This window comes from Echiichthys vipera (assembly GCF_963691815.1).
Source record: "Echiichthys vipera genome assembly, chromosome: 17".
NCBI classification, from domain to species: domain Eukaryota; kingdom Metazoa; phylum Chordata; class Actinopteri; order Perciformes; family Trachinidae; genus Echiichthys; species Echiichthys vipera.
In genome coordinates this window covers 27,770,802-27,782,976 of record NC_139842.1, presented here as the reverse complement: position 1 = coordinate 27,782,976, position 12,175 = coordinate 27,770,802, and the positions used below count along the sequence as shown (strand labels likewise).

The window sequence follows — 12,175 nt, the reverse complement described above, 5'->3', positions numbered from 1 at the left end:
AAGCACACTCAATTGCGTAATTTATAACATTAAATTTAAAAAGGCAGAGCCTGGAGGGGTTTTGCCCAAAAATAAATCCTAGACTTGCAGAAAAGAACGAGGGCTTCTAGCCCCAGTAAGTTAGCTGTCCTGGATGTTTACTATCTCTTGCTGGTAACAAGTATGTGGGCCTTTGTTCTGAGCTAGCTTGATTCTCATGATAAACTTTTTGCGGTAGGCTCAGCGCGAGGTTGGGCGCAGAGACCCGGTAAACGGCTAAATCAACGTTAGTATCAAAACAACCGTTAGCATTAAGCATTACGCATTACAAGCATTACGTTTTCATCTGAAATCGTGAAACGACTTTAACGGAACGGTAAATAGTCCGGAAAACTCAGACACACAATAACTTGTTCCTCCGTCTTTCTAACCGGCTTCAATTGATTTGAACTTTGAGCGCAGCGGCAGAGAGGCAGATCTGAGCGGTGCGCGTCACTACCGCCTCTTCCATAGGAAATTAATGAACGGGCCGGCGCAAAGCCTTTTACTGCGTATCATGTGTAGGGGCATTAACTTCGGCTAGCGGTAGCAGTTAGCATCGGCGGCTAACACCCGCTTCCCAGCTCACCAACGGCTCTACTGCTGATAAACATAACCAGTGGCTCCCGTTGTTGGTGACATTTACCAGTGACAAATGCCCCATATGCTTTATTTTAGCGGCTAACTTACGTGCCTGGGGGTCGGCAGGATAAAAGCAGACCGAAACACGTCGGCAATATAGAAGTGTTGAATCACAAACACACAATTAAATCATGCTCAATATGTAAATAACACAACAAGTATGGATGAAAAATGCCCTCCTACCTTTCAAGTCAAAAAAACGAAGACATATCGTGATCGTTGGCAAGTTCACCGCCAAAAAGAAGGAAGTTGTTTCAGAGTTTGCGCATGTGTAGTGTGAAGCACTTGAATCTTCTTCTTACTGCCACCTTCCGGGTGTAATAAGTATTTCAATCATAGTTCAAATTAAATGGTATTGAGTATTAAGGTATTAAGTATTTCAATCATAGTTCAAATTAAATGGTTTGTGATTAACCAACGCATAATTATTTTGTACACTGATCCAAAGACACAATGGACATGGACTCTATTAGAAATAAATATTTCAACTTAACAAAGACATGTATTTTAAGTAAATTGAAAACATAAAAATAATATACAGTGCACAACACACCTTCTTCACTTTTTTGAGTGTGTAGGTGTAAGTGTCCTGAGATAACTTTTGTTATGATTTGGCACTGTAAATCAAATTGAATTGAATTTATGAGGAAAAAAATTAATCAACAATCAATGATTTTAGGTATTTTTGGTGGATAACTGTCAGAATAAACATATTAAGAGGTAATTTAAATGAATACAGTATATGTTAAAATATTAAAGAGTTGTATGGTGTTTTGAAACAAAAAATGCAAAAATACTGACAAGGAGTGTGCACAATATAATAAAATAAAATAATATATGCAATAAGATTTGCATTTATCTAATGCGTCATTTAACTGCCACAACCCCCTGACTGTGACAGGATGGGTTTATGTCATTGCTTTTCCCATTATCACTTAAATGCTGTAACAACCAGAATAAACAGCTCTTTCCCTCTGGCAGATTGCTTACACCTGATCTGTGTGTCTTAGTATAACAAGTGGAAACCATGGTAGGGAATTGTTTTTTCAAGGTAAATAGATTTTTGGTTAGTTTTGAAACAGTGGGCGGGGTAAAGCCATCATGGACCTAACAAAATCAGCACATTCTCATGAGTTTTAGTTGGACAAGTGTCAGTACTTACTGTCAAACTTACTTCCCGTTCTGTTTTATAGAAATGCGTCGATAACACTTACACCAAACTGAAATTTGAGATTTTCAGAGTTGCAACATATGGAGGAGCAAATGGGCCGTGGTAAGATGAAAAGAATGTCTTATGCGATATAATGTGTGAGGAAATGGCCTATGCGCTGTTTTAGTTTTTGACTATTCTGTTGTTCAGCATTGCATTTTTATTGTGATTCAACCTCAAATTAACATTATCCATTTATTAATTTTATGCTTTTGTCATTTACTGCTTGTCACAGCACCAGTAACTACAAATGGATCTGTTAAGCATGTTTTGTCCTCGAAGGATTGTGAGATTGACATTTTAGACAATGGAAGGACCATCAATGATTTCATAGACAATAAAATAAAAGAGCTTGGTTCATTGGTGAGTATCACAGACCTCATTTTCAAACTATGAATCTCTGTGTAATTGTGTAATGTATTGTGAGACAGTTGAGATTCTTGAGATGTGCATTTTCTTAATTAATCCTATTTTATTTATTTAGGACAATGAAGAGCCATTTTATGTGGCAAATCTAGATTGCATGTTTAAGAGGCACCTCAGGTGGCTTACTAACTTACCTCGAGTTAAGCCTTTCTATGCAGTGAAGTGCAACAACACAGCAGCAGTTTTGAGGATGATGACTGCCCTGGACACAGGTTTCGACTGTGCTAGCAAGGTACAGATGAAGTATTTTAAAGATAATCTAACACTTTTTCTTTGTTGTCGAGAACCTTTCTCAGTTTGCTCATTTGAAATATGTTTTGGTCGAACACAGGGTGAAATCCAGACGGCGCTGTCCCTTGGAGTGACACCTGATAAAATAATTTATGCACATACAACCAAACCTTTGTCGCACATCAAATATGCCTGTGCTCATGGAATAGATATGATGACTTTTGATAGTGAGGATGAACTCCTTAAAATTTCTCTTTGTCACGCCAAAGCCAAGTAAGTGGACAACTACTGATACTTTGCTTCAACAATCAGTGTAAATTATTGGTAAAGTATTGATTAGTCTTTTGAATAACTCTTCAGACTGGTACTCCGCATCGCAGTGGATGACTCAGAGTCGCTGGTAAGACTCAGTTCAAAGTTTGGAGCCAGACTGGTGTCAGTCGGTAAGCTGCTGGAGCGTGCTGGAGAGCTTGGCTTAGAGGTCATTGGGGTCAGCTTTCATGTAGGCAGTGGGTGCACTGGAAGTTTGGCGTTCAAGCAGGCCATTGCGGATGCCCGGCGAGTCTTTGACAAAGCGGTAAGTCTTCGTCATAGAAAAAGAACACAAGAATTAAATTCAAATTCTTTGACAATTTTCTAGTTGTTTTACTGTCAGTGTGAACAACTGCCTGTCATATTGAATGTTTTGATTTTACTGGGACGCACAAAAGAAAATTTGAAAATGTTCAAATCTTAAACACAGTGGCTATAAATGATTTAAAAATATATATATAATGTATATATACATAGTATACATAAAAATGCTGCTGCCAGTGGTGGAATGTGACTAAGTAAATTTACTTACATTTTATTTTTTATTTCCCCTCCACTCAAAAAAGTGTTTTTCTTCTGTTTCTGTCTACAGTGACTTTTATCTGATCAAAGTTTGTCACTGGAGAAGTGTTTTCACATTCTTCTCCTGAAGAAGGAGATGTCTGTGCACTTCTCTGCAATCTGATATTCCAGTCGAGCTTTAGTTGGAACATCACTAATCCATGAACCAACCAATGTATAAACTTGAACACAACATTGGCAAAGAAACATGGAAACCTCCAGCTCAGAGTGGACTTGCAGTACAGAGAGAAAACACACTGTCATCATAGCTGTCAGCCACTGACAGATACAAGATAACAAGCTAACGAATAACAGAAACTAAGAAAAGATGCTAACTACACTAACCATTCTGATATGTCTGCAAGTTGGCCATTTTAGTGACAACAGACTCCTCCTCAGGAAGCCGAAACTGTAACTTAGGGCGCGCTCACACTATCCTCCCGGACCGAGACCCGGACTTTAGGGTACTTGTCCCCCCTCCCTCTCCCCCCCCGCGCCCCAGCCCTGTTTGTACTCACACTGCCTGGGCCTCGGCCAATGCTTCTTGCTGTCCATACGCCATCACGCCGTAACACGTCACACGCATTGATCGCGTGTGTGGCTTTGTTTACAAATCTTTCCATAGACCTCGGAGTTTTTGTGCGTCTTGTCGACTGTTTTTGAATATTTTCATCCGACCAAATCTGCAGTAAACACTCCACCTCCGCACCACACCAACATGAACCTTTCTCCGCCATTGTTGTTGTTGTTAAATGTCCGCGCATGGTCCCTCCTTCTATTTACATGTCCGAACAGGCGGACATAACGCTACTGCCGTAGGGGTCGTGCGCGTGCACGTGCGCACGCTCGTGCTTGTACATGTGCAAACGGCTCCGCTAAAGCCCACCTCTTTCAAGCGGGCCGTGGCGGCCCAGCTGGCCCCAGTTGAGCGCGGAGCGGGTGCGCTCACACTACTTAAAGGTACTAGACTTTAGCTGAAAAACCGGTTTTGGCCGCGGCCAAAAGGATAGTGTGATCACGCTCTTAGAGCACAGTCACACTTACCATTTGTACCATGCCCAGGCACAAATCACGGCTAAAGTCTAGTTCCTTTGATCGGCTTGAATTCAACTACCTGGATGCAGCCATTCGTGTCCGTCCATCCACATGTGGGCTCCGTGAGTTGCACCTGCCATACCCTGAGTTGGCGATCTGCCCCAGGGGCTCCGCTGCCCCGCCATCTCCTGCCTGAAGCCGACTCAAACATGTCGGCCTATGGCGCATTTTCTCTAATGTGTTTAGTCATTATGAAGAGCTGTTTGCAGGAGACTTGCTTACCTCAGGCAGCTTGTCAACCTCCGGTAAAAGCTTGAATGTACTTACTGACTGTGATAATGTGTAGGAACACGTAGAGCACAGGGAAAGGCCAAATGCAAAATTTTCCTAATGAGGGAGAAACAGTGGATATTCTTCCAGCTGCATCTCTTTATTTAACTTTTTGCAATTTTTTTTTCATGTTCAACAATATATTAATCATAGCAGAGTAGTTTTTAAATGTGTGTCTTGAGTCGAACTTTAATTTTGATTGTGTACAACTATATACCTCCACTTCACAGCAAATATTGTACTTTTTACTCCACTACATGTCTGACAGCTTGTATAGCCTACTTTTCAGATTACAATTTTTAATACCCTTTCTATCCAGTTAATGTTTCTGATAAACTGAAGGATGGAGTTTTCCTTTATGGGTGGAGACATTTCTTCTTTTTCTCAAGTCAATTAAAGTTATTTAAAACACCATTTGGATCAGCTAGACAATGCATAGTCAGAAAGCTGAAAACAGGGGTTTCTTTCTGACAACATGAAACGTTCACTTTTTTAGAAATATGCGTTTCTCACTAGACACCCACACTACAAACAAATGATAATCTTATAAATTATTATTATGTGGAGGAGTTGGAATTAGCACAACCATAAAAAATTTGAATGTTACAGAAAAATGTAAAATACACATGCAGCCTTAATCCGCTGCAGAATGAGTACTTTTACTGTTACTACTTGCTAATAATACTTTGGTTATCTTTTATATGCAAGACTTTTACTTGCAGTGGAGCATTTTCAGAGAGTGGTATTAGTGGTTTTACTTAGGATGAATAAGTAAATACTGCTGCTGCTTACAGTATTACATATTAATTATCTTTTCAGAATTTGCTGGGATTCCAGATAAGACTCTTGGATATTGGTGGAGGATTCTCTGGAATTGGGGATTTTGAAGAGAAATTTGAAGAGGTAAATATACAATGCTAATGCTCGTTCATTGTTGGTCTGCACCTTCATTATCCAGGTCAAACAAATGACAAAAGGAGCAAAACGACTAAAGATGTTTTTTAAGACAGAATAACGCAGAAGTAAATGCTACATCTTAAACAACCGTTTTCCTGTTTTCCTTCAGGGAACCTTTAAGTACACACTAGAGGAAACATTTCCAAGGAAATTTTAGTTTGCACTTCAACACCCCTGACGTCACTTTCATATCCACAGAGCATACCATTTACAACACAGATTTACAGTGGAACGTACTGTATACACACAATTCACAAACTATGCATAACCCAAACAGGAGGCCATTAGATGCATAGGCTAAAGGACAACATAGCTTTTATTGACGAGTTTAACCTCTTCTGAAAAAGCTTATCCTTTTTTCATCATAGTGGCATTCATCTTAATGGCTTAGGGTCATGTACTGGAAATTATATTCTATTATTTAGAATTAGTAATTCACCCTCAAAATGACTACATTCTATCACATGTCCTCAAACCCCTCTGGTCACTTCCGGTCTCCACCAGCCAACCTCTCCTGCCCCTAAAAATCACATTAGCTGCTCCCTGTGGTCAAGAAGACCTATTACCACCTCCTAAGGTATATGCCACCTCGCCAGCTTTTATCCACAATGTTTGGGATGAACCTAGATCTTTTAGGGCCATCCTAAATATAAATGTAAAGGCTTGTAAACTGGACTTTTTATTTGTAACTGAGACTTGGCATACCATTGATGCTATCACTTCACTTGGTGATCTCTGTCCTTCCCAGTGAGGCTTCCTAAAGTCTACAAGAACTGCTGGTCATGGAGGTGCTTTTAAAAAACTGCTTTGAATGCAGATTTATGCCCATTGATATTTGCTTAACCTTTTAGCCACAACTTGTGTGCAGTGGTTTACAGACCACCTTAAATCAACAGTAGCGCTTTTTAAGAAATTCTAATCATTATCATTTATGGACTAACTACTTATAGCTCTCCTAGTTTTCTGACCACTCATGATGCTTTTACACTACTTACCACATTCACCGGATTTATGCACTACTGGCTGATGCTGCCATGAAAGGTGTCACCTGCTCATCGGGATCTGATTTACTGAGACGATCTCTCTAAATGCAACTAAGCCTTCATGTTAGTGACACTGCTGACAGCGGTAGGTCGTAAAGCTCATCACTAATGGTTATGCTGTGTTCACATGTAATTGGAAATCAGGAACTTCCGACTTCTGAGTCAGGCTTGTAGTAAGGGCAGAAGTGTAATTGGAACGTGTGTGTGTATGGATTAAGTTTAAGTCATGGGTCAATAAAGTTTACAAAAGAGCAAAAATTCAAATACATTTTAAAAATCAACACAAATAGTGACCGATAACGTGACAAGATGGTGGCTCTGAAAGAACAGGTTCTAGAAACAAGGTATCTCAAATCTCACGGATTATGACTTTAAGACCCAATTTATTTTGCATTCTTTTGATTCAGTCTAATGCTGTGATCACACCGCAAGAGATAGATGCAATGATATCCCAAGAAAAGCAAGTAGCACACTACTTGATCATATTTGGACCATCGTGCAAATCGCGCATTTGGAGCGGCTAGCTGCCTGCAGCTATACTCTGCTGTTTTGTTTAATGGGAAGAGATGCTAGTGCTAACCAGGGATCTGACTGCTTAAAATAACAGAAATTAGTTCTCTGATGAAATGTGTGGATCTATATTTTCAACTCGCACATGGGACGCGTTGGACACAGGAAACTCGAGTATAGCGAGTAACGCGCCACCCGTCTTGAAATCACATCTGTAGTTTGACTTTGTACGTAATCTCGTGGCTTCTATCGCATCCATTGGAGGCAGTGTGATCACAGCATATGGCTACCCCATGACTCCAGTTGTAACTATAGTGGACAGTCGGGATGGGCACGAGTAGTTAATTCCAAGATCAAGGGATCGCATCAGTTCCTCAAGGGCCAATCAAGTACTCTTTTTCCAAATCAATTTTTAGAAAGCATCACATTTTCCTGCAGGAATAATGATGCACAGCAATACAGCCTACCCAACACCTAATGCCTATTCTCAATCAAAACAGTCAGTTCCCCTGTAAGTATTGTTTTTTTCTAAACCACAACTTCAAAACATTGCTTCCTTACAAAAACATGATTAAATCCTTGTTCCCATTCTGTTAATGATAAGTCCTGCTGTGGAGAACAGGCGCTCCTCTGGCACACAGGTGGCAGGTATTAGCAGCTGCTGCTTTGACAAAACGCTCAGGTTTTCAGTAGTGGCAAGATCGTATTGGTGTTAATCTTGCACTTGGTGACAATTAACTTCATGGTTGGACACAGAATATTGGAACTTTACATGGACACAGATTCATTTCAGTGGTAAATAACCAAGGCACCTTAACAAAAACCTTCATTTTGTGAAAAAGCAGTGATCAAAATTAGAGAACAGTAACCAGTGTCAGAAGAGAAGATTTCAACAATGTTTTCTTGTTTTCTCAAAAGTGAATAGGAAGTGTAGAGGCTACAGCTTTGAATAACTTCAGCACATCTGCGCCCACAGGACATCACTAGTTTCTCACACTGCTCTGGTCTTCAGTCTCTTCCGCTGATCATAAAATTCTAACTAAAGAAAATACCCATACATAAATATTAATCATTATTTATTTATTTATTATAATTTAAAAAGTAACAGCCTACGGTAGGCATTAAAGTGATTCATCATGGGTGGAGGGTGAAATAGGTTTCTTTGTCTTAAAGTGTCAGAGAAATGTCTAAGGTGTAGGTTTAATACCTGTAAAATATCGTAATAACCCATTGTGTTTTCCAATCCTAGTTTTCAGAAGTCATTAATGAAGCACTGGATGAATTCTTCCCACCTGACACTGGGGTGCAGATTATTGCAGAACCAGGCAGATACTACGTGGAATCCGCCTTCACAGTGGCAGCCAACGTCATTGCCAAAAGAGTAATCTTAGATGATATGGATGAACATAGCGGTAATGTATTGATTTATACAGTATGTTGAAGCCACATGAATGTTGAGTATCAAATATTAACATAAAACTATACAGTGGGTTTGTATCTTAATGTATCTTGATTTTACAGACAAAAGGTGAATATACATGAGAGGTGACAGTTCTCAGATGTGTCTGATTGCACACATAGCAATGCACCACTACATCAAGACTAATCTTCAGTGGACAGCCATGCTCAGCCTCTGAATGATCACAATCCTGCCTTTCTAGGGTTGTGGTAACTCACTTTGTGCAGAACCTGATAAATCTGGTTGCTTGTGTTATCCCAAATACAGATAAGATAAACATACTGGCTCAGCTCTTATATGTTTGATTTTAGATATTAACAGTTTTAAGTCTTTTGTGATTTATTGCTGATTGAATATTGAGATGAATGTACACTATTAGCGTTGCTAAAAAGCTTTACATTAATTAATTAAACTGCATTTAGTATATGTAGTGGGCATTAAGTATCTAGGTATTTGATGGTAGTAACAACTTAGGTAAGTGTGTGTCTAATATCTCAAAGGTTCTTAAAGGTTAATCTAGCCAAGTAAACTTAACAGAGCTTTGGGGCTCACCCGAGCAACTAAACCCTTATCCTAGCACCATAGCAAGTGCATAGATCTCGAGGAGAGCTGCCATGCACAGGCGCGGCTGATATTGGTAGCTGACTCAGTGCTATTCAGTGAGTTGCTATATCAGAGCAAGCATAGACGCAAGGACGTAGGAAGTTAGTAGCCAGGCGGGACTCCACGCAACGAACATTTCCCAGTGAGTTTAACTGAGTTATACTCACTGGGACCTAACACTTTAAAACGTAACCTCCCGTATGGGGGTTAACCGGGATCAAACAAGGGGAAGAATCATTTTAATAATCATTTTCATACTATATGTGCAAAAATATGGCATAGTTGTATAGTTTTTGGAACTTTAATTATTTGCATGTATTTTTTCCCCAGATGGTGAAAACAGCCCAGACAGAAGGATGATGTACTACCTTAATGATGGAGTGTATGGCTCGCTGAGTTGCATTGTCTTTGACCCTGCTCACTCCAACCTTGAACCATATCTTCACAGGGTAAATATCAAACCCGTCACCGTATAAGAAATCCAATATTGGATGATTCTGCAAAATATGAGATTACGCCCAATGCCAATTTATAATTCTTGCTTTTCCACAGTATCTGAGCATGGTTAATTCAACAGTTAAATCAAAAGTTAAAGTTAGCTAAAGATCGTGGTTATATCAACAATCTATGATTAAGGTACGGTTAGGGTTAGCCCACCAACATCCTTTGTTATGGTCAGGGAATGATCATGGTTGTGGCTAATAAAACATTAATTGTAGGTCGGTGACAGAACGCAGTCACACCTCCACAGACTTTCACAAGCTTACCGTCCAACCAAACAGGAACATATTTCCTGAATTAGCAATTCAAGCTGCAGTAGACATGAATATTGGTTTTTGGAATTGTTCCATATGGATGTAATTGCTTGGGATACTGGGCTCTAAATTATTTACTTAACCTGAAATCATCATCACACAAAGTCACTGAGAATTGTTAGAGGGTTTCACTTACCATCTGGCCTGAGAAAATGATTAAAATGTGATGCCAGATGAGATTTGAAGGAATAGATCGTGGGAGAATATGTGAATTTTATATTTCAATGTTTGTGCTCTACACAGGTTGTTGAGAGTAACGAGCAAAGATACCGGTCTGTTATCTGGGGTCCAACCTGTGACAGCATTGACAAAGTAACTGACAACTACTGGATTCCTGAGCTGCATGTTGGGGACTGGCTTTTAATCGACAACATGGGTGCTTACTCTGTTAGTGTATCCACTGACTTCAACAGCTTCGAAAGAGCACACATTTACCCTGTTGTGACAGCTGAGACATGGCATGCCTTAAACCTTTCTCACACCTATGACTAGTGATGTCCAAATGAAACTTCATGAAGCATTAGTTTTATTTGTTGACCTCACTAGATGGAGTGCTTGGTTTAAAGAAAAATGCTCAATGAATGGTGATTCAGTGTGTTTTCAACCCTTTGTTGAACAGAGAGCTCCATCTAGTGGAAAATAATGAAGATGGTTCATGAGGCTTCATTTGGACATCACTTTTTGGTTGGATAGTGGCTGCTCTAAATTCCTTACTTTAAATTACCCCCTGGGGATAAAAAAAGTTTTCTTGAATCTTTATTTTAAAAACATGTCTAAACTCCAAACAAAGATAATTATTAATTTGTCATTTCAATTAATTTCACTGTACCTGCAATCCAATTTAAAAGTACATTTTTGTCATTTTCAAGTCTGTTATATACGGTTTATATACAGGAACAGGCACGTCCAGCTGGGAGGAGGCCTCGGGAAAGACCCAGGACTAGGTGGAGAGATTATATCTCCACACTGGCCTGGGAAGGCCTTGGGATCCCCCATTTAGAGCTGGGTAATGTAGCCCGAAAAAGGGAAGTTTGGGGTCCCCTGCTAAAGCTGCTGCCCCCGCGACCCGACCCCTGATAAGCGGTTGAAGATGCTGTACTAGCATGTTTTTTTTAAATAACCAAGGCACTTCAACAAAAACCTTTATTTAGTAAGAAAAGCAGTGATCAAAATTAGAGAACAGTAACCACTGTATCAGAAGAGAAGATTTCAACAATGTTTTCTTCTATAGGATTCAAAAATAAATAGGAAGTGTAGAGGCCACAGAATGACTTTAGCATCTGTGCCCATAGGACATCACTAGTTTCTCACACTGCTCTGGTCTTCAGTCTCTTCCTCTGATCATAAAATAACAATAAAAAAAAATACCCATACATAAATATTAATCATTATTTATTTATTTATTTATTATTATTTAAAAAGCAGCTTACAGTAGGCATTAAAGTGATTCAATCATGGGTGGAGGGTGAATAATTTAACATGTTACACCCAAATCACACCCTTGATTAATGAAGAGACTAAATAAAACCCCTTTCCCCTTGAGCCTTACTTTGTGCACATAACATACACCACCTAACATGAAAGGGTTGAAAACACCCTAAATTCATTGGCACCATGTTATTTAAATAGGGTTCTTTGTCTTAAAGTATCAGAGAAATGTCTGACAAATTAAGGTGTAGGTGTAATACCTGTAAAATATGGTATTAACCCAATTGTGTTTTCCACCAATGGGTTTCTTAGACATCACTTTGTTGCCAAGGATTTTTCAGAGATTCTCTATGGGGGTATTTCATATTGTTGAAGGAGGTTCACATAAAGACACAATCAGACCCAAATCAATTGAACATCCTCTCATCACTGAAGTCACTCTGGACCAGTTCTTCTCTGTCCACACAACATGTTCCTCAGCAAAGGCAAGTCTAGCCTTTATATTCTTTTTGCTGATGAGAGGTTTGGTCACTCCAGAGTGGGCTTTAAGTCCAAAAAGTAAACGACGAGACCCTGTGCTAAGACAGATCCAGTT

The 12,175-nt window shown here is 39.5% G+C and overlaps 1 protein-coding gene across 1 annotated transcript; it reads left to right on the top strand.

Moving 5' to 3' along the window:
• Window positions 1–1,844: 1,844 nt before the first annotated feature.
• LOC310960274 (ornithine decarboxylase-like) lies at window positions 1,845–11,074 on the top strand. Its single transcript, XM_083931911.1, has 9 exons — window positions 1,845–1,933; window positions 2,106–2,233; window positions 2,355–2,528; window positions 2,628–2,800; window positions 2,888–3,104; window positions 5,585–5,668; window positions 8,525–8,687; window positions 9,668–9,786; window positions 10,396–11,074. Exons 1-9 carry the CDS (start codon window positions 1,912–1,914, stop codon window positions 10,642–10,644), a joined length of 1,329 nt encoding a protein of 442 aa, XP_083788037.1. The 5' UTR covers window positions 1,845–1,911; the 3' UTR covers window positions 10,645–11,074.
• The last annotated feature ends 1,101 nt before the right edge of the window (window positions 11,075–12,175 follow it).